The sequence below is a fragment of the Puma concolor genome, chromosome B1, assembly GCF_028749965.1.
Source record: "Puma concolor isolate L17-30 chromosome B1, mPumCon1.1.hap2, whole genome shotgun sequence".
Taxonomy (NCBI): domain Eukaryota; kingdom Metazoa; phylum Chordata; class Mammalia; order Carnivora; family Felidae; genus Puma; species Puma concolor.
The window spans coordinates 30,714,292-30,737,779 of record NC_141670.1 but is presented as its reverse complement, the minus strand read 5'-3'; the positions used below and the strand labels follow the sequence as shown (position 1 = coordinate 30,737,779).

Sequence of the window (23,488 nt, the reverse complement as noted above, 5' to 3'; positions counted from 1 at the left end):
TATGAATTACTGGTCTCCCTCTCCTCATCTGCTTTTAAATAGATCAGGTAGATTATGATGAGTTTCCTCCAGGTAACAAAATCCACCCTGCTGAGAGATTTCTTGAAGCTTATTGAGCATCCAACACAATGGCCCACCAGAGTGGTCCAACAATGACAGTCTCAGGATGTCAACAGGAACCAACAGGAACTTGCAGGACTGGGCCTGACTTCTCTGTCCAACAACAGTCTCAAAGGTGAGTAATATTGCAGCAGGATAGTCCTGTCTTACATAAACTGAAAGCATTTCTATTGCCTACCAGGCCAATCTTTTGAAGTAATAGTTTCCATAAATTTATTTTATTCTGTTTCAGAAAGGGCAAGCCCAAGATAGAGAAGAAAGCAATTCATATGAGGTCATCAAAATTGTCCACTCCTTCCAGCATCCCAAATCTCTTGATTTCAGAACTGCCTCACTGAACCCCAAATCCCTAACATCAGGTGCTTTTTTCATTCATCGTCAGGGCAGAGAGCAGGGAAATCTAATGATGTCTTCCCCAGACAGTAGTTGGAAAGACATTGTTAACCTGGGTTTGACATTCCAGAGTCTACACTGTTGAAGTGAATGGAGAATTGTAATAACCGTCTAGATAGTCAGATACTCTACATTCTCTCTGGACCATGCTCTACCATATAGGCTTCTGCTCCCATAATCCGTGTATGTCAGGTATCTGATTGTAACCTAAATTACTAAGACAACTGCTTGTAGTTTTCAGTTTGTCGGGTGGACAAAGCCTCAGCTGAAACCTGAAGACACAGGGAAGTGTCTCCGTCTGTAATTTTTAAAATATTCCATGCACTTCTTGATTTGCTGAATGGCTGGTTGGCTGCAATGGACAAGTAAGCCAATGCGGTGGCTTCAGGATCGTGTGTGTTAGGAGTGTGTGTGTGTGTGTGTGTGGGAACATAAATCACAAATATGAGGAATCTGAATTGTTTTAAAAAGTTCACGATATAAATAATAAAGACTGGTACAGTCAAAGGCCACTATTTGAATCTCTTAGACATCCAGACTGTTTTGGAAATGATGCCAGAGGAGCTACGACTAACGACAAGGTGTCACGTACGTATATGGAGGTGGACGTTGATGGCAGGCATCGAGGTACCCACAAACTCCAACAGAGGCCCCTGTGTACCCTCAAAGGATTGCTGAACTCTATCTCATATACTTCAGAAGCCCTAATCTTATCTAGAATAATGAGTAAAATGCTTGAATTATATAAAAAGTATCACCCATGCAAATACCTATTTGTTAAAATATGGCTTTTGTTTAGGCTAATCTCAATAAGAAAAGTAATAGCCTCATTTCTATGACTCTTTTAGAATGTGGGAAATTTCTCATGCATCGGCCCTTCCCTGAGCAGTAAGATGGGCATCTAGTTTGATTTATTGATAGAATGAGGGGAAAGAATCCAACTTAGCCTTATCTTCTCTTAAAACTGAATCAATAAATCATGGGCCTGATGGAAAATAAATTTACTGAAGCTATAAGAAAGCTTAGCATGGTCAGGTTCTGACTGGCTGCCTTTTGGGCCCTGCTGGCCATCAGATTACCTGAACCCCGATAACAGGTTTTCCTTTCACAACTGCAGGTATCGTCACATTGACATTTCCATTAGCCCGGAGAAGTTTCTTGCAGTCACTACAGAACATGTTAACAACCAGCACCCAGGCAATCATGCCCTAAGACGTCCTCTCTGCTATGTTACTGTGTATGGGGCCGGGGTGGGGGGGGGTGGACGGGGGGAGGCAGGGGGTTGTGCGAGAAGGGGAAGAAGACATTGTATTGCTTGCTTATGGCCCTTTTGACAAGGAATACAGTCGTAAGCAAAACCAACAGGCAGAAGGTGATGAAAGAACAGGCAAAAGCAACAGACAGATGAGATGATCATGGGGTCCATCAGACACATTCCTAAATTAATACAACTGTCGCAGTCAGATGGAAGGTGCTGGTCTAACAGACTCAAACATTAGTCTGCTGAGCAACACTCCCACGCCTCCACAGAGTAGCATTTTTATTGCAGTATGTCCTTCATGGAAAATGAACAAAATTTTAAATAAATCACAATTACTTATTGCTTAGTATTTTGGATAATAAATTCTTTAGTTTATCAGTACCTCAGGGCCTTCAAATGTGCATTCTTCAAATAGTTTCAATTACATATACATTCTTTCTCCTGAACAATAAATTATTCTTTAAAAAAAAAGTAAAAGGAAAAGATACATAATTTTAAAGCAAAGAAAAACAAAAAAACATATATTTTTGACATTTGTCTTAAACTTATATGAAAACAACTCTATGTTAGATGCTTAAATATAAATAATAAAGGACATTATGTTATTTACAATGTTACACAGTAAGTTGAGAGAGTAAAAAAAACTGACATTAACTCATAAAGACAGTAAATGATTTAGGAAAACATCCAAGTAACGTACAATGTGTATTTACAAAAGAATATATAATTGAACTCGTGATATGTGGCCATTTCCCTTTGCCTGCATTTCTCTGCAGTGTTTCATGGGTCCTTGCAGATAGAAATCTCTGTGGGTGGTGAAATGGAGCCAGTGCTAAAAGATAAAACAAGGCCTTCCTTATTTCCACTAATGTGAACCATGCACCTTTTTACCCAGGCCAAAAAAAAAAAAAAAAAAAAAAAAAATAGTTATGAGCTAGTTACCCTGGATAAACTCCATCTACATCACGACAGTCGCACCAAAACACGGAAGATATGGTATGTCGGTGTCTGGGACACATTCACATATACTCAGGCAGAGTGCCATTTTGTAGACAGCATGAGGCCGTCCAGGCAATCTTGGGGGGAAAATAAAAAGGTCATACCAGCCAAGAAGGGAGAGTAGGCCGGGAAAGGAATCTTGAGTGACGGAAAGAAGTTTTGCGTCCGCTGCGCTACCCCTCATGGGATATGATGTCAGACCCGGGGAGACATAGCTGCTGTCAAACTCCCAGGTGGCCTCCCCCACCTGAAAAGCCACGAAAACTTGCCACATGCTGGGAATATCGGTTCACGCTCCTTCTTTGCATTGCCACTGCACTGTCTGAGTTTATGGACAGAGCTGGTTGAGAGCGATGTGGTAACTACCACAGAGGAGTCCTTGCGAACACAAAGCTCATGGTTGCAACGCACAGCCCTGAGGAACCAGCTGTCCTTTCTTCTCAGGGGGAGCTCTGGTCCTATAGATGGAAAGGCTGTCCCAGCTAACATGCCACCTCTCTGAGTGACCAGAATCAAGTCGGAAATAAAATTTCCTCTTGTCCTAACTGTTCATATGTATTTGTGACCTGAAACATTTAGAGCTATCTTCACACTGGGGAATATGTTCATTGCTCTCAATAGGAGATTTGATTTATTCCTGGAATTCTCCACCGTGGGGCCTTTGGGTACTCCAATGCCTGAAGATTTCTGAAACAGAGATTTTGGACTTTGAATTCACAGTAGAAATTTCTTTATTGACATAGCCTCTGGATGAGCCAAGGCCTTCAAAGGCAATATTGGCATAAGTTAGAGAAGCTCTTTGGGTCGACTGTCTTCTTCCCCTGCCATGAGCTTACTCGTTTCTACAGAACTGGGCAATCAGAGCGACTTGTGCAGCCTGACAGGAGCAGTGAGGACACTGCTGAGCACAGAGAAAGTGGCTTGCGAATAAGGAAGGACAGGTTAGGATACCAAATACTAAAAGTAACTGCCAGGACCTGCAGACAGACACCTCTGTGGGTTGCAGAAACATGTAAGGAGCTTAATGACATGACTCATGCCCAGCCCACGTTTCCCCAAGACCTCCTTGCCTGTCACGTCTCCTCGTTAATGTTCATATAGAAATTTGATGAGGAACTAAATTCAGTTCACCTGCAAACAAGGAGCCGTTGCTTTCGCTGACTTCACACCTGGTATTCTGAACCCCCTGCCAACCTGCTTCCCATTTTGTCGCATGGATCCTAGGAGGTCACTGGGAATCTAAGTAGAGCTCTAGCCAGCTTTGACAGATATCTGGCAGGGCATGAAATGGGGTCTGCGTTGTTTTTGTTTTTTAATTGCCTTGTTTTCCTGAATCAGCAGTTATCTCAAATGGTAACACCTCTAGGCCTTCTTTGGACTTACAATCACAGAGAACATGCAAAGTTCAGACCCGTCTTCATCCTGTTTTGTGACAGTAAAGCAGAAAGTAAGAAGTGGGGCAGGGGTGGATGATAAGGGCTGCAGATGGAGAGGTCAGTACACAGGTGGGGGTCACTTCTGCAAGGAAAGGTGCAATCTTTTCAACACTACCAACATTTCCTGATGAATCATCGCTCGTGGAAGGTTCTCGCTAATCACAAATCACATGCACATTGGCCATTCCTGACAAAAATGTTCATGCATAGTTGTGACCTAATCAAGGCAACATCGAAAAACAAGAGAAAAATCATGAGGAGAAGGGAGCGGTCAACAAAACTGTTTAAAACTGCAATCATGTCACACAGCTGTTCTCCACCTGCGCCTTCTATACATTCACTGTTTCTAGACACACTACAACAGAAATATTGCCTATGGTGACTAATCACCACCACATACAGCAGGCACATTTCACTGCAGAAGCATTGCAGACCAACTGCTGAGTGTGCTGTTTCAGCTGGTTGGCTTGTGCCATGACACGTCTATTCTCCAGCTGTTAGGACACAACCAATCCCTGGCTCCAAAATCAGTGGACAACCCAAGTCAGGAACGATTGCACCTTTTTCAGCCACAATTTGATCTTCAGCTACATGACCTGTTGTGTCATTCCCCCAGAAGGTGAGGCGAGTCCTCTTATAAAGTGATGGATGTACCCTGATAGCAAGCCAGAGCCCGAGTTCTATGCTCTCCCCCAAACTGTTGCTCTTTGTCAAGAAAAAGAAACCAAAAGAAAGCAAATGGCTGCTCTTTTCTAGTGAGAGCCAGCTGTCTTCTGATGAAGAATATAGTTTTAAAAAAAATCACAAGATTACTTTCTTCCTAATATTTAACATTACTTAATGCAGTTTCCTGCTGTAATTAATAGTAGCATGCTGTTGGATCTACTATTATCTCAGAGCCCAGTGAAGCGAACCTTTGGCTGGCGGAGTAGACACAACTCATTTCGTATACCAAAAGCAAAAGAAAACTTCGTACAAAAGAGAAGAGTATTTGGATGGATGTGCCATTACAAGACGTACTGATCGGGCGCTACTAGAAGCAAATGGAGGGGAAGTTGCAAGTCTCACAAATCATACATCCTGTCAACATCATAACGCAATGCACAAGAAGCCAGCGAGAACTGAATATATGGGAGGTTTTGCTGAAATACTGTGGAAAAGCAATCACAGTAACTGTACAAAACTTGCTCTCAACGTAACAGAACATAAAGGCACCATTGATATCTTTCTCGTTTTGAAATACTGTAAAAAATTGCTACATATGGCACATAACACATTTTTACATACATATATTTAATTTATAAAAGTTTTTTTCCTGTTTTCTATTCGCAGAACTGCTAAAATAAAATAAATTGTTTAATTTAAGGTGGAATACTTTATTATATAAAATAAAGTTTTACAGGTGAATCTATGTGTTTATTTAGGTTTTATACAGCGATAGGGTCTTGGTTAGCGATTACACTCGTCAGCCTGGCCTGCAATTCTTCCTGCGGAGAGAAGCGGCCTGCTGGGTTAGTCCTGCTGTCCGCCAGGCGGAAGGCAGGTGCTGCCTCAAGACTGGCGGCCAGGGGGTTCTGAATGCCCAGGAAGGGGGTATCTTCCCCTACTCTCTCATCTTCTGTCTCACTCTCTGAGTGAGTGCCTTCCGCACTTGCGTTGCTGTCCATTTCCAACCTGTTGGCAATGTGGCCATTGGGCTTGGTTCTTTTGGGCCGCCGGCTACTGGTGAGTTTCTTAACAGGCTCTTGAGCTGGCTCGTACTCCTGGGTGGTTTCATACTCCTCGTCCTCCACTATCCTCAAGGGGCTAGGGGGCAGGCTGTTGCTCTCATGCGCGGGGTTATGGTGGTAGGAGGTGAACTGCGGGGGGTGGCGGTCATACTTCTCCCGCAGCCTCGGTGGTGTCACGAGAAGCAGAGGTCTTTCTTCTTCCACGAAGGGGCTGACTGCCATGGAGGGCATGGATACCGTCGTGCCGGACACAGGTGGAGACATTTCCGAAGGGGGAGATTTGGGGGAGCTTGGCGTGTGGAAATCTACAGGTGACATACGAGCCGGGGTGGTCATTGCTGACACATACCTGTGTGAGCACAGAATACCCTGCGTGAGTGTGGTGGAATAAGAGGCATCCAAGCAGGGAGGGGACGGGGACAGAATTCACGATATTATAGAATCAGAAAACAAAGACGGTCGATTCGTTGGATACATCTGGATTTTTAACGCTAAGGACATTCAGCACCCTTGGAGTCTAACATTATGTAGCCAAGAGTTTCCTCACAGGAGTGCATGCAAAGATCAGCTAAGTGGCCTAACTCATGGAAACTTTGGGGATTTTCAATCTCATCGTGGTTTTAAATAAAAGCCTGTGAGTCAGGATAAGAGGGCACTAGGTCCCGGAAGCCTTTCAGTTTACGAGGACCAAGGCGCGGGGATTTGGAAGGGAAACAAGTATTACTTAAATACTATACCTTCCTAAAGGCCAAGGGGTCTTAGAGAATGAAGCCCAAATGGGGAATGGAAGAAGATCTAAGATGAGTTGCTGATAGCTGGATCTGAATGCATTTGGATCTGTGTGCCTTGTTTCTCCTTAGCTCAGCTATAAGGTTATGTCTTATGAAAAAAAAAGAGCATAGTAACTTAGATTTATTCCTGATAACAGTGTAACACATTTGTGTGCTTTTAGTTTTTCCATGAAATGCTACCTCTTCACATTCAATTTGCAACTATCCATCTCAGTGACCAAGACGTTCAGAAATAAGCCTGGGAGAACCTTATGTTGGCTCCCTGGCTATGTCCAATCTCCAGTCCACCTCTTTTAAAAAACCCAAGGCTGTATCAATCTTTGGCTTATATTTGGTGACTGCTCAAGGGGTGGCTGTACCATGTTACCTTAGGTCCTGTTATGTCCAATGGTGCTCGGTAAATCTCACTGTGACTACACTGAGTGCATTCTTTATTGTTTTCTTTCTTTCTTTCTTTTTCTTTCTTTCTTTCTTTCTTTCTTTCTTTCTTTCTTTGTTTTTTTTTTTTTTTTTTCCATATCACGTTTTTCTCCACCAGAACAAGAGACCTGACTTACTACTGAGGAAGAAGGGGCTTATTCAGAGTCACATTTCTCAACTTCTATAAAAATGTTGCCAATGCACAGCACCAAGGACTCTTTTCTTCACATTGGCATTCACAGAGTCTAATTTGACATTAACTTGTGATGACACAGGACACCATTTTCTGAACTCTAGCTAACAGGAACAGGAAGCCTATTAACTTTCCTGCTTTTCAGCCATGATTCAGAGTCACATGGATGTGAGGTCTAGCTGTGTCTAAACTGGGAAGGCATCTTAGAGATTGAAATACTTGGGGCTCGAGGCTTCAACTTTCGTTCTGGGGATACTTAAATTAAGCTCTCTGAGAAACGCTAATCCAAATTCAACCAATGCGTACAGGCAATGGATCTTTTCTCTCCATGCTCTGTAGGTCCCGGTATATTTTGCAGTCCTAGATAATATCTGTGGTATGCGTGGAAGCCCACCACAGCAGGGAAATGTCAGCCTTTAAAGAGAAATATCACACGTAGTGATGAAGAAAGAATTTGTCCCTGAGGTCTTTTTCAGGTCTCAAAAAATAATGAATTAAGACAGATAGAATGTCTTAATACATAAAGATGCAATTATATGAATTTAAGACTCATGTTTTAAACCAGTTTGGGACCATGCCTACTTTTTCACAGATGAATGACAGAGCAGCCTTTAATTCCATAGAATTCTGAAATACCATTTTGGGGCAAAGACCCTTGAGGAGTGGTCAGCAAGCTCTACATGACCTGCTGGCCCCAAACTAGTCATCTTTTGTTTTAAGGACTGCCCAGTCAGTCCATGAGTGGACAGAGTCTATCAGAGTTATCTCCGCCCATGTAACTATCAAATAGGTATGGACATGTACCAAGGCAACATCACGTAAACCTTTCAGCAGGTGGTCAAAGATCACACTGAGATGGTGATATATAAACAAACAAATGACACCATTTTGGGTTTGCAAACAAACAAGCAATAGCGTACTGATACGCTGCCAATGCTGGTTGGATATAACTCTCCCAATTTAAGTGAAAATGAATAAAGAGAACCTATGAATTCAGTATCCCTAGTAAGCATCTCTTAGTTTGCTTTCTTCTACTCTTCATTTTACCTTGTCTGTAACTCCCCCAGCCCAATCCGAGATTCCCCAGAAGAAAGCCAAAACATTCTGGAATAAAGGACCATGTCAAAAGCAATATTGGTTTGGAAACCAGCTGTGAAGACTGCCAGACACAGCAGGCAAAACATTTATTTATTCATCCCTTCTTCGAATTTCATAAAAGGGATACTATGTGGTGGAACACAAGCGGTCATTCCCCACGACAGTCAGCAGTGACACAGCCCTTGATTTGATTTAACCGAGTCTGGAAGGTAAGAAAGAGTTAGCACACGAGAACACGAGAGCAGCTCGACCAGAGTTTGGGTAACTGGCAAATTAGAATTACAGAAAGGGTCCTTATCAACCATTGGTGCCATCTCTCTAAAGTTACAGCCGAGAAAACTGAGATCCCGGGTGGGTCTGAGCCTAAGGCCAGAGCTAGGAACTCCAGGTTTGCCGCACCTTCCACATCAAATCGTTCCCGCCCTTTAAGGGTCTGCTGCCTGTCAGCCGCTGGGATGACGCGAGAAGCTCAGGAGAAGTGAGCTCAGACAAAAAGATGACTTCCTCAGCTAGGAAACTCCTAGCACAGGCAACTGCTGCCCCTTATTCTCATTAGATTTCCGCAGGTGAGACCACAGGTGCTCACGGGGATTCCCCTACTGCGTCTCTTTCTCCTCTGCGGTAGCTGTGCCCTTGGGGTTTACCTTTCACTATGAGGAGAGTCTCGGTAGGAGTCAGGGGTTTCTCTGGCATGCCTGAGGAAGCTGTTACACTCGCGAGGGCCTCCCACGCCATTAAGTCGTCCTCTTGGGCCCCCAGAGGGGCTGCTGTGCCTACTGTTCTCTACTGATGACATCATGATTACAGAGTGGCTTTCCGAAATGATGCTTTCAGTGTGCCCATTACTCCAGCTAGAGGGGAAACGTGAGAGGCGAAGAGATATACTTATGCATTTCTTAATTACATGCCAAAATGGAAATGAAAGGACGTGATCTGGTAACTATTTCAAATTATTGGTGTATCGGCAGTTCACTACAACATTACTTGTCTCAGAATAGAATTGTCAGAAAGATACTCGCTCTAGAAAGGATTTAGAATGGCTTTGTAAGGATACAGCTTATGTATTTGCTCACCCATTTGACACTTTATTTTCCAAATGTCGCTATGTACTATGTATTCGTACAATCTCTCTGTTCTTGAGCGGCTTACGTTAAGGAAATACTTGGCCTGTGAGCTGCATTTTGCAGTCCAGTGTTGCCCTTGGTAGCATGAACTGGATCAGCAAGACATCTGAGAATTTAGAGTTCAGTTATTAAACCAGTTCGCACGTGCATTTCAAAAGGCAGCCCAATCATTGGAAGAAGCCAACTTTTAAGCATTATAGAGCATCTAAGCCAGACTTTTTCCACTGTAGCAATTCAGTGAGGGGTCGGGCCTGAGTAAAGACAATCTCTAAAATGGGGAACGAAGATCCTGTGGGTAGGCATTCTTTTCATTTTCAGTAATGAAAAACTTGAGGCTCAAATTTAAACAGCAATTAAATGGCAGAGCCAGTTGATGTCCAAAGTCTGTTTTTGTCCTAAACCATACATTTAACCGTGTGTCCCTGCCTCATAAGTGAGTATCTCCTGTTCCTTTCTTAGGCAGTGACAGCAAAAGGCAATATATACAAATTTACTCTTGGAGGAGTGCCTTATAATTTTATTTTGCCTTCTCATACCTGTGACTAGGAGTCTGAGTGACAGTGGTGGAGTGGTGAGCTGTAGAGGTATAGTGACTGGTCGAGAAAGATGTCTCCGCTTCTCTCTCAACAATATGCTCACTAGAGATGACGTTTTTAGAGACGTATTGCTGGATAAACAAAGAGACACAACTTGAAGATTCATATTAATCAAAACAGTAACATCAGCATCACACAAATCTATTCTAAGTACATATGCTTCCTAATAAATTCCATTTCTCCAATGGTCAGATGGCAAGTCATACCCTGGCTACATGGCCTTTAAATTCAATAAATGAAATTAATAAATTATCCTTTGGATGTGCACGCGGCATAGATTCTATAGTCTTAACTGCGTATTATCAGAAACAGACCTATTCCTTCTATCTTATTTCCAACTGAAAATGTGACTGGAATTCAATACAAATCTCTGCCCGATATCCATTTTTGTCATCGTTATAAGTGAAAGAAGATTAACAGATAGTTGACTGAAACAAAAACGTAGAGATGGTTTGTCTTATTTCAAATTTCAAGTCAGTGGAGGAAGTTTTTTGTTTTTTTTTTGTTTTTTTTTTTACAATATCTGCATTTGGGATCTACCTTTCTTTTTCAGTTTCCCAGCACCCATGTTGCCCTAATGGTATCACTGAAATTTTTAACTTATCGGTGGTAAGACTAACACGGCCACCAAGCGATCTGAAGGACGTACAGAAGCTGTCGAGATCACACATCTTGACAAAGCACATAACGTATAGGGGGCGTATCCATGGTGCAAATAGATTCTACTTTATTTTCATCACCAAATCACACTAGCTATTACTTCAGTCGATTCAATATCCACTGCAGTCAATGAAAGAAGCACACTTTGAAGTTGTCTTTTAAAGACACCACATTGAGTAAAATAACAGAAAAAGGCATGTAAAAGAATATTCTCAGTTGAAATGGGCACTTTATAAGCAATGGGCTGTGGGCTTTAAAAGAACTTGATGTGTTTACGGAAACCCCCAAAATATACAGCTCGAGTGATGTTTGAAACTCTGGCTGGTTCTTTTAGCAGAAAGGCTGTTATTCCATGTGGCTCTTTCTGGGACGTAAAGTTAGCTTGTTTTAAGGCAAAGATGGTGATGTCATAAATAATGAGCTCTTCCTAGTCTGTGTACCATTTCACTCTTGGTCCTTGAAAGGCAATGTAACCTTAGTGAATCTAATGAAAATGATACTTAACAATTATTGAACACTCACTGAATGTCACTGGGCTAAGTGTTTTATATGGATTGTCTTATTTAATGCTCACAGAACTTTCTGAAGTAGGTATTATTTTTAGGCCTGTTGTCATCATGAGGAAACAGGGTTTAGACAGATTAAAGCCTAAAGCAACACAGCCCAAGACATAATTGGAATCACGCAGCCACTTAGACACAGTGACAGATTGGAGGTTTGCCTGTATGTAGTGAATGCATTTATCAACTGTGTAGAACATTCCAGTGAACACTGGTGGGGGGAGGAAAGCAACAAAATATACTAATATATCAGCCTTTCCTCTGTCCCTGGAAGGTCTTCGCTACAGGTCTTGCTGGTAGTAACCACCAAGGCTGAACAGGATTCTAGGATAGATTTGCTCCAAACAAAAGACACATTTTCCTATAGGATAGAGAGTGGTACTGAATGTAGTCTTCAAGCTTTGCCTACAAAAAGCCACGCATCAGAGGGAAATGAAGCGAACAGGAAAAAATTATGGTGCAAAAAATATAGAGAAACACTCCAAAAGGCAGGAAAGCTGAGTCCGGCTCTAGGAGGCTGGAAAGATTGTATCTAAAGACTCTTCAGAATGTATGACCTATTTCTATCTAAAAGCCTAGTGCTTGGTAAATTTTAAACAGAATGTTTGAGTGATTGAGGATCTATTTCCTCTGGAGGGTTTGACATCCTATAGAAAGAGTCAGGGAAGAGGAGGCATCGTTCTTTCAGTTTTGCCACTGAGAAGCGAGTTTGATAAGTCACTTGGCCCTTCCACGCCCTAATTTTTCCCTTGGTAAGTCAGAATCAGTAAATCATCGGGCGCTGGGAAATGCCTCTAATAAAAATGAGTCTAAAGCCCTTAGCTCAGTCATTAGCACTAATCAGTTATAGACTGGAATAGCCTTCATTTCCAAATCATAAAAATAAAATAAAATAAAATATTTCCCCCTGATTCTTGTATCATTCATTTCATTAGTTTTCTTTCTGTTTTTCTTTCCTTTCTTCCGGTCCTAGTCTCCCTGCAGAACAAACCCAATATTATTATGCCAACCCCTTAATGAACACTTTGTAAGAGGAAATGTGCTGGTGTTACAGGAACCAAATTCACTTTAAAAAATGTTCCCATTCTTTTCTCCTGGAGAAACCCTGGATTCCTGGAAGCTGTGGTGATTAATGGCAGCAGCGAAGAGCCTAAGAGCTTTAGAAAATAAACTTCAAGGTGCCTGAACAGAGGAGAGACGCTCAGCTTTTCCACTGGCCAGAGTCAACATACATTCACCAGCTGGACGTTCTCGGGGGGTGGGTTGGGGTGGTGAGGCCCGTTTGCTATGTTCACCATGTTGTTTCGCTCAGACCGAAGACTCTGCCGAAGCCGGTCATGCAGCTTTTTCCGTTGTTTCCTGGATATGAAAAAGAGGGAGCATTTATTATTTTTTTTTCTGTTATTTGGTACAATTTTTTATCCTACCACCATGTAACTCAGGTAGGAGATTAGTGGTGGTGACAGGAGAGGGTGTACCACTCCATCTCAGAGTCTGCCTATGGACAGAAGTGGAATCCCACATTCTTAGTGAATAGATTTAAGAAGTTGGGTGGGATTCTTACAGGAATTGAACCGGACTGCTGAGAGATCAGAAAAAAAAAAAAAAAAAAAAGGAGAAGATACATCAAGTTGATATTTGGCTCAAACCCCAACTTTGGTCATCAATCCATCTTTGCCTAAGTCTTACACATGGTCATTTGTCTTAGGTAACAATCTGTGCCGTGCAATGGACGAGGCTGATTCTGATTTCATGTATGATTTTGTCTGTGGGTCTCTTAAGGAAATGCAGTTAATTTTGAATCTGTGCCTCATACACAGCGTGTGAGCATGTATAGCATCGTACATGAGCGCACACAGGTACATATTTTGCCAGTAGATTTAGCGCAGTTATAACACGATCTCACTCCGGTTAACACTTTTTTTGTGTAAGTAGGCAATGAGTATTGAAATATTGAAGTTGAATCTAGTAGGACTCATAAGGTAGATTCTAGTAAGGCTTATCTCTATCACTCAATTCTGTCAACACATTAAATCCTGGGGTACTGGGGCGCCTGGGTGGCTCTCATAGTTCGTGAGTTTGAGCCCCACGTTGGTCTCTGTTCTAATAGCTCAGCGCCTGGAGCCTGCTTCGGATTCTGTATCTCTCTCTCTCTGTCCCTCCCCTGCTCGTGCTCTGTCTCTGTCTGTCTCTCTCTCAAAAATAAATAAACATTACAAAATTTTTAAACAAAACCCTGGGGTATTAAGAAAATGCCATCCATGCCCTTAATTTTATGGTATAAAAGCATATTGTCTTTGGTCTTCAATGCAACGTTCAGGCCATGATAATATCCCCATGACTAGTTTTGGCAAGAGAGTTTATGTGATGAAGCACCAAAACAAAACAAAACTGTTAACGTTATTTCCTACTTTAAGTAGATCTTCTACGTAAGAGAGAAAAGTGAAGGGACTTCATGCCACACGGTAATTGTGTTTGTTCATAGGGACCCAGCTTCAAGGGCCAGACACAGTGAACACACATCTGCTTTAGTGTTTTCTCTAATTCTTTCAAAGCAAGATTTGCTTGATTTTCCTCCCATGAGATTCCTTTTGTACATCTCACGCTTTGAGAGCATTTGAACCAGTAAGCTCATTAGATGGAACAGAAAATCAATCCCAATGATGTTTTTAAAAACCTGCATTCCCAACACCACCAAGTGTTTCCTTTATCTCCTAAGTCTGAGTGCAAAGCAGAACACGTCCTCGGCAGGGATAGGACAAGTGCGCCTTGGTCACCGACTGCTGTCCTCTCAGGATGTGGTGCACGTCCACACGCACACGCATGTGCCCCACAGGCCCGTCCCTCCACCCCTTTTGATCACGGGCCGTGGTCAATGACCAGAAATCTTCTGAATATTTTCGCACAAACAGGCAGAGCTTTCTAGTTATGTGATTAGAAAAGGTCCTCCAGAGAGATTATTCTGGGGAGAAACATGAGAAGAAACATCCTCCTGCCTCCCCACTCCCCCTTCTCAAGACCAGGCCGTTGAATCTGTTTTGTGCAATGCCCCGCCGGCTAGGCCTTCTCTGCGTGAAGGGGAGAGAGGCACGGAGGAGGAAGCTTTACTTGGTTTTGCAGTATGCCACCACACACATGATGCCGACCACAAGCAGGGCGATGCAGATGCCGGTGATGGTCAGCACTCTCTTCTGGTAGAGCTCCTCCGCTTCTGGAAAGGGATGAGAGCAGACGTCACCAAGGCCCCCTTACACGTGCCGGGACTTAACAACTGAACAGTTGGCATGCTGCGTTGGCATTGTCCATGTTCACAAGAAAGTAAATACGAGACAATTCATTACTTTTGCAGACATACTTAAGGTACAGCATACTCTGCATTGTACTTTGAGCATAAACAGCAAAGCCAGCTGGGGCCATGTGCGATTAAAAAAAAAATTACACTATTAAGTTACTTTACGTATAAGCTGCAGGTATATATGTATTAAACTGGCAAATCATCAACATTAATTATAAAATAATTATTTAGTCAAAACTGTAGTTTTTAATTAAATAAAAAAAAAACCCATATCTTGCAAAGACAACAGGAATCAATGCCAATAAAACGAGTTGGGGTTGGAATCACTGGGGCCATCCTCCCCTCCTCCCTCTTCTCCATCCCCCCCGCCCTCCCAAGCCTCTTTTTATTTCCCATCTATGTTATATTCCGGCGGTCTTTACAAGGAGCCATTTCTAAATTTAAAAAAATAAACTCAAAGACATTTGCAAACATGAGCTTGACTTGTAGTTAGCAACAAAACTGAGGCAGGATCCCTACGATTAAACTGTAAAATGTAAACATAAGCCACACGGTGGGGGTAGCAGTGTACTGTATCAGAGAAAACCCAATATGGTGGGTAAGATAGTCCTGGGCCAAGATGGAGATTTGTCCTTTGAAAGACAATTATTATTACCCCACCAGTTGTACTTAGACACCTAATGTATCTGTGTAAAGAAACCACTAGCATCCATGATATGCGACTTGGAATAGATTGTAATGCATTGCTGTGGTGACCAGCTTGGCAAATTAGCTAAGGTAGGTTACACTAAGGGAGTCCGATGCTTAGAACTTTGGGTTAAGAGCAGCACTGTACCCCCAATGTGACCAGTATCTTATTCATGGAAGTCTTTCTATTTGCAAATCGGTTTTTGGGAGGGATCATTTGATTATACGTTGGTGGGTCAGGCTTTTAATGAGATTGGCAGATTTCGTGGTGAACCTGATCCCTTAGGAACTGAGTTTCCAACTAGTCTAATTATATTTATTGGAAGATATTCACTGAGAAAGAGAACTCAACCAGTGTAGAATAAGCAATGTAAGTGGAACTTGCCAAATTGATTAATAAGCTGGTCAAAAACTGGAGGATGTTGTGCAAATGACGGTCTCTTATCTGGACGTCGACATGGGGCCTTAGGGAACATTTTTGGTTTACATTCTCAGTCTTAGCCACCACACCTTCTTCTCTGCTGAGAGAGGGCAAGTCGCAGAAAGGTCTTCTCGAAATGAAAAAGTGCGTTTTATTTTCTGTGATACAGTAGACCTTACCATTAAACAAAAAAACATTTCCTACAAGCCAAGCCCATGGTAATCAAATTCCAGTTAACAGATCAGGAACATTGTCAAATCAAATTAATAGAGCACTGATTATTAACAGGAGGAGAAGGAGAATAGAAGTCAGTGGGTAAAAGACTAGAATGCTACAGAAATTCTACAAAAACAAACCAAAAGGGTGGGAAGTGGGAAGGAAAAAACAAACCAAGAGGACAGACAGACTGACAGAATGACGGAGAGAGGGAGGAAGTCGGGTACGAAGGAAAACAAGGTTGAAAGTGAAGGAGCCATCTGAAGTCCCTGGCACAGCATGCCCGATACTAAGGGAAGAAAAATAAATAAACAAAAGAAAACCAGAGGGAGGAAATGCTGGGCGGGAAGAGAAGGTGGATGTAAAGTTGGAAGGGTGAACCCATACAGCATAACTCCTACCCTAGGCTGGCGGTCACGTGGCAGCCACAATTAGAAAGCAAAGCAGCTGGTGCATTGCAAGGAAACAATGAACCAGGAGACAGAGTGGTGGCACATACTTTGGCCGCAAAAGTCAGATGATGAGGTGGAAGGTGAATGCTTCTTTGTTAATTGCTGTGTCTGCTGCCTCCCCTCCCCCACAGCCACAGGACAGGGAATTAAATTTTATGAGGTGTTAATCTGTGAGCTGGTGCCACGGGAGCTTCCTCCTTGACCTGGCATCTGGATCAGTTTTTAGCACTATGTCTAAGAAGGAGAGGTGGGGCCCGGGACAGGAGGCAGGGTTCCTGCCGGTGTGGTAAGTTGGTTCGGAAACAGGAGTGTAGACATGTCCTTGACCCTGCTTTACCCTGCCCTCTTTCGCTCACTCTCTTTTTTTCTTCTTTTGAAAGGAGGAGGGCTTGGTGGCACTGGCATCTTAACGTGCTATTTTTAGAAAAAGCTGGGAGATTACATCTGCAAACCGTGAAAATGGGATGTATACAGGGACCCAAGGGGGAAAAGGCATCCCACTACTCCCAGGGATTCCGTTGAGAAGTTTCTCGGCGGTTGTTCGTTAGGAAAGAATAGACTGACCTCAGTTTGTCAGCAGATGTGGTATGATGATTCACCACTCTGCCCTACGTGATACGGGAAGACACGCATTTTCCAGCGAAATTGGTCATGGAAATGAAAAGGCAGCTCAGGAAAGGCCAAAGGGTAAAGAAAGCAAAGTGCTAAGATGAACCAACTAAAGACAAGGCCCATGGAATACAGAAGGATTAAGATTCTGTATTCACAACGGCATTTCCCGAATACATTAAATGTTTCCCAGTTCAGTTTCTATTCCATTTTCCAATGATTTACTAGAGCAGGGAACCCCCACATTATGAATGTGTTAAAAGGGAAATACTTGATGAACAATAATGAAAACAATGGGTTCTTCTGACCCCCCCCCTTTTTCCTTATTATTATTTTTTTTTCCTAGCGTGACAGGGTCAATAGGGCAAAAGCAAATTAGAGGCAGCGCTGAAAAAGAGAATCCGTCAGTCCAGTTGGCGGATGTGCCTTAATGAATGGAAACGCTTCCCAGTCCTTACTCTATGGTTTGGCTGAATGCTTTGCAGTGAATCAGATCGAGCATGTTTTTCTGTCTGATCTGGCCAGGCTAAGAGACAGAAGCCTTGTCTTTCTCAATTGCAATTGATCTTTAAGGTCTGATTTCCCTTAAGGATGGAACATTCTGGCTCAGTACACCGGCTGTCCTGAGACTTTGGAGTTTTAGACCGTTTGCCTGTAAGAGGTGTGCAGATACCAGCATATGGTGTCTCTACTGCTCCTTCAGGTCTTACTGAGGGAGAAGTCGTATATCTGAACTATCCATTGCCCTACCTCATTGGGAATAGAAGTATTAAATTCTAGTTAGACCCTGAAGTGATAAAGTGGGAGAAAGATGCCGTTAGGGAAAAGGAGCAGGCGATAATGGATTTGTTTTCTCCCTGTAGGAAAGGCCTGTAAGCCTTTTTAGTAGTGGAACTATTTTTATCCAGAGGGAGGTTACTTGAATAGATCCCTCTCTCTCTACGTAGATAATCTGCCACCCAATGCTGATCATGGGACCTCTTGAGATTCTCACGCTTGGGAGAGATTCTCTGATCTGCAAAGGGCCACTCCCATATAAGTGGGGGTTTTCTCATCACAGGAATTGTTTTCTCTTGGGAGTTTTTACAGGAGGAATGGTCAACCAATTGAGTTTCTAAACCTATAACTGGCAGAACTTGCAAAAGTCTTATTCTCCACGAATTATGGAAAGTATATTAGATATAGATGGTGACGTTATCATCCAAACGAGAGCAGCAGTTATGCTACAGGGTGCCCTCACTGCATGATGTCACTGACACCAGCTGCATGGAGATCAGACATTCTGTTAATCAGGACATTGCTTTGTTGACCCATGGCCACATTCCAGGGCTGCTGGTGCTGTCCAGAAAGCCCGGGTACCTGCGCTGTGGAGCCTCTGGGATGACAGAATGGTTTCCCTCTCCTCCCAGGACTGGCCCTTGCTTCCAATAATTTAGGACAAAGGATTTCAAAGGGACTATGCCCCAAATTCGTATGCTGCTAAGAGATATTTTGTGTTTACAGTGTGAACATGTCTATTTGATTACTTGTCTGGATGATCTTAGTGACTCAAGGTTAATTCCATTAGTGCTAGAATTTCCACTGAAAATAGCACAAGGCTTTTTTCTTTCTGTTTTCTATTTCCTTGCTCATAAGATAATGAAGTTGACTACAGCAGCGCTTGAACATTCCCAGAAAATCAGTCTGTGCCTACAATATTGTGTTGCAATGTCAGGGCTTTCTATGTTACTATATTAAATGGGTGATTTTTACACTGCATGTCAAGTTCCCATCAGCCTAAGACGTGGCGTGCTTTTAAGTCGATGCATTTAGAGCTTCTTTTGTTCTCAGACCTGGTTTGGTTCTTCCCATAGCCTTCCACACCTCTCCAACTTACCCCAGCTCTGAAATAACAGCATGGTCGGATCCAGAGGGTCAAGGTACGTGGGACATGTGTGAATTTGCAGCAGGTGAGGTGATTTTAATCTCTAAGTGAAGTTTGGAAATCTAGAAACTGCTGCACTCAGTGACATTTTGGTAAACTAATCATAGATGGGACGCGAAAAAATCATTGTTATAGCTGTATGATCCCTTCTGAAGGAAAAGGAAATTAGTTAGGAATTGAAAGGTAAGAGCAGAAAAGGAAAAGATTTCAGCTCAGAGGTTCTAAATTCTGCAGGCTAAAAGGAATGATGATTGGTCCATACCCATAAATTCAATCCCAAGATGCTCTGCCAATGCAGAAAGTTGACAAAAAAAAGAAAGAAAGGAAACAAGTTTCAGAAAAGAGCAATACACTGCGCTCCAAAACACATTACACATGACTATTACGGCTCTCTGTGCGTGCACACGGAACAGGACGAATGGTGGGTGGTTAACACAAGCAGTGCTCAGGTACGCCTCCGTGAGTCCGCATAGGGGACTCGTCTTGTTAAAGAGGTGTGCAAATACCAGCACACCGTGTCTTTATTAACCCTTAAAAGACCTTACTGAGGGAGAAGTTGTCCTCATTTGGGAATAGAAATATTGTATTTATGATAATAAAGAAAGGCATTCAGTATTATTTCATTCCTCTCTTTAAAAGGCAGAAGTGCAGTTCCAGGGAGGTGATTTTTTTTTGCCCAAAGGCACATGGTTGGCAGAGCCAGGGGTGGAAGCCAAGAGGACAGCACTCAGGTCTGAAAATTTTGTCACACTGGATTTACAGTTTTTGTAGTTTGTGGCTAGTTATGCTCTAATATTTCTCATTGTTTTGGTTATTAAAATATATATATATCTCCTCTGTTCCTAACCTTCTCCGCTCTCCACCACTTACATGTTCCATTCACAGAAAGCAACAAATGCTTCTGCCCAAAAAGCCAGAGAGGGAATTGAGGAACAGAGCCTGCATCTAGTTTTTTGGAAGAACTCCTGCATGGCATAGGATAACTCTCGATGCCTTGCTTTTTCAAATTGTAAAAAGAAAAGGGGGTTGTGTGGGAGAAGGATCCAATTCCTGGGGTCCTTAGTTCAATGGATTACTTCCTCAAATAACAGAGAGCCAATCAGATGATCACTCCACGGTGCTGAGCTCCGACGGCCAGATGAGAGCCCAGGGCTCCGGGAGGGAACCCCAAGGTGTGAGCTCACAGTCCACAGTCCTGGCAGATGTGAGTGCAGAGACTCAAGACTAAAGGACTAGCAGAAACTGCACAGGTTCAAGCAAGGAAATGGGGGACATGGGCAAATTAAAAATAGAAACAAAAACCTTCCAGAAAAGATGCTTTCCAGGCTGAAGCAAAAATTGTTAATCAAATTTTATCGGGGGTGGTGGTGGTGGTGGCGGGGGACCCCTTAGGATTGCTTATTTGTGCGTGGATGGTGGAGAGGCACATGGGAAGGAAGGGCAGAAGGCACATGGAGATTCAGAGGTCTCCATTTCTTCCCTTCATCACTGACTCGAGAGATACCACGGTGGTCCAAGAAACATGACAAGGCATCGATCTCTTAACTTTGAAAACATGTGATTGAGGGGTACTCCTCTCACAAAAACATCAGTCTGGGCATGGACAAAGCATCCTCAAGTAGAGAGGAGAAAATAAGGAGGGTCGTGTGCTTAAGTCCTCCTGTTTTCAGGTCCTGCCTCTGCCATTTGCCTGTTCAGTGACTTTGGACGTTAATTTCTCATTGACAAAATGCTTATGATACTAACACAAGCGCCACAGGGAGACCCTGTGGAATAAAGGAGCCAGGAAATATGTCGGCCAACAGCAGAAGGGTTTAAGAGCTTGGAGAGTGGACTTATCTGGAGATCTACCTTGGGCCCCTTATTACATGTAGGTTTCCTTTTACCTAATTCATGGCCAGGAAAACTCTGAAAGCTGCTGGGATATACCCAAGAAGTGAGACTTTAAAAACTTTCTACCTCTTGAGGAAACGGAGCTTCCAGATTAAAAAATAAATCAGAGAGGACATTGAGTAACAGTAATAACGAGAGGTAGTGTGGACAATAGATCAGTCTGCCTTGGTTGGCCCGGGCTACTCAGGTGAATAGCCTAAACTTTTCATAAATTAAAAGCCACAGGATTCAGGATTAATTTGGTTGCACAATGTCCACAGCAAAAGTTAACAATTTATTCAAATCCAAATGAACTTCTCTTGTCTCTGTGCAACACTCAATTTGACAAAATATTTCCCCCTCATTTGCTTCCTTTATATAAACTTTGGAACATCAAGGATAAGAATTCATTTTCCAAGGAAGTGATAATAAATTTCCTTACACATTTCCTTGAAGATGTGACTCAGTTTTTCTCCCTAGAACCCCTTCCATCATATGCCTTTTCCTCCTACCAGTCAGTAATAATTTAAGGGTTAAAGCCGAGATATCTACAGAAACTCTTTTCAGAGAATCATTATTCCATGCCTACATGAACACTGCTAATGATCTATATTAGTTGCGTAGAAAGCTTGGTTAAGTCTTCAATAAAATTAGTAGCATGCCCATGCATACATATTACTGCATTTACAGTTTTATAGGTAAGTCTGTGAGCCTAACTATAATTTCATTTCATGGGAAGTCATTCATATCAGGCAGCTCCAATTTCAAATAATTCAAAGGGAAATTGGTACTTAAAATTGGAATCTCTTCTGGCCATAAGCCCTAACAAGGAAACAAGCAGAGGAAACATGCATCATTCTCGACCTGGAGCAAATACTGCTCTCATTTATTTTTACTATTGGTGGCTACATTTCTTTCATTGTGAGTCAAGAAAAGCAGAATACGCAAACACTTTTCATTTGATGAAGAAGTTACTACTTTCTATCTGTTCTATTTAACCTAATGTTGGCTTAGGCTCATTATGTATCATACGCTTCCTATTGAACTTCTGTCTCGCCACTACATTTTTCAAATTAAATTAATAATTCAAAAACACAAAGGTTGCTGTAAACAATTTAGTTTCCTTTTCTACATGTGATTTCCTGCTGTGCAGTAAGCAATATAAAAAATTAATTTAAATCTAAGAGTCTTCAGAAACTATTAAATATTGACTCACTATTCCTTTGCTTGAGGATTTTATAATTGTTTGAAGAGAACTGATTAACCTGTAGGTTAATTTAAATTTTTCAATTGCATCAGAGAAAAGAACAATTAAACAACTTTCTTTTGCCAAAATTATCCATCCATGCATTTACGGCTTCTGATAAAATCTGAAGACATTCAAGATTTTATTCTTTAATACTTTGGGCCTCCTTATGCAAACAATATCAAAGACATATGTATAGTCCTTTCTGCACCTCTGAGATTTCTAAAGGAGCTCTGTCAATGCCAGTGCTAAGTGGGACGTATTTAGTGTCTGACTTTTCATTTTTGACTTACCTTTACAAATGCAGATACTTTTTATTTTCACATATACAAATCCATATTGCCATTGAGCCTTTTGGAATGTAATAGGAGGCTTTCTCCGCACTCCCAAGTTTCCATGTGCACAGAAGCACATTCACCAACACACACACAAGAAAGTCTAACACTCAGTTAGAATTTATGATAATTTATGTCATAGATTGTGTCTTTATTCTACTGTCATCCAGATACACGTTGGATAAATTAGTAATTTCAATGGTTTTTAAAGCATTTAGAATCAACACAAGTAATTTATGCACTAGTAACCTCTGATTCAAAATTACATTTAAGGAGATCTATTGGGATTACTCATGCTGACAATATGCCTAAAAGTTCTAAAATTGTACTCTGTAAAAATATTCTATGATTTGGGCTATTCTATAATAACTTGTTATTATATATTAGTTTATATATGATATACTTGCTGTATACTGCCTCTAACTATTGAAGCTGTGTTTTTTTTTTTTTTTTTCTGCCCAGGAAGTCTATATATCAATTATGAATTGCCTATATATGCACATTCTCCCCCCCCCACCCCCAACAATGATCAATACAATCCTTGAAAGTAGGAACTCTGTCAAGGTAGGTCAAATTTGAAGCTGACTAACCTTGACAATATTTTCCTAGAAAGTATTATAAATATGTTTTATTTCAAGGCAAATGGCTGCCTTCAAGAAAGCCATATAAAATATACATTTATTCTTTTCTTTCATACTTTAAATCCATTTTTATAAATCAATAAATGTCCCCATAGAATACTCTGACCAGAAAAACTGCATCAAATCCTAATAATGTAAGTTATGTGTTAATAAGCATTTTAAAAGCTGTACATTCTTTTATAATGTCATTCTTCTATTCAAAATGTGGTTTAGTAAGTCGAAAAAATGTTTCTCTTTGAACCTGGGGAATATCTTTTCCTTCAAAATTTATGTTATGTGTTTCAGACTTTATGAACACAAACAATTAAAGTTTAATCATTACCACTGTGGCAACATTTTTTATCCTTTGTGCAGACTACACTGATACTTGAATATAAAGTTCTTAAAACAGCAAAGTGTATTTTCCTGC

The 23,488-nt window shown here is 41.7% G+C and overlaps 1 protein-coding gene across 13 annotated transcripts in view; it reads right to left on the bottom strand.

Annotated features, from left to right (window-relative positions):
• Positions 1–2,038: 2,038 nt before the first annotated feature.
• NRG1 (neuregulin 1) overlaps positions 2,039–23,488 on the bottom strand; it is a 1,130,312-nt gene continuing 1,108,862 nt past the window's right edge. For 5 of the 13 annotated variants that reach the window (XM_086703387.1, XM_086703384.1, XM_025932897.2 and 2 more), the window contains 6 exons: positions 19,248–19,271; positions 14,490–14,592; positions 12,614–12,740; positions 10,102–10,232; positions 9,086–9,292; positions 2,039–6,288 (listed from right to left, as the gene is read on the bottom strand). In XM_086703387.1, the coding sequence (XP_086559513.1) occupies positions 5,637–6,288; positions 9,086–9,292; positions 10,102–10,232; positions 12,614–12,740; positions 14,490–14,592; positions 19,248–19,271 (1,244 nt within the window). In that variant the 3' untranslated portion in view covers positions 2,039–5,636. Of the gene's footprint in view, positions 6,289–6,676; positions 6,819–9,081; positions 9,293–10,101; positions 10,233–12,613; positions 12,741–14,489; positions 14,593–19,247; positions 19,272–23,488 lie in introns of those variants that run through there. The other 8 variants (XM_086703385.1, XM_086703386.1, XM_086703394.1 and 5 more) reach the window with 5 other exon arrangements.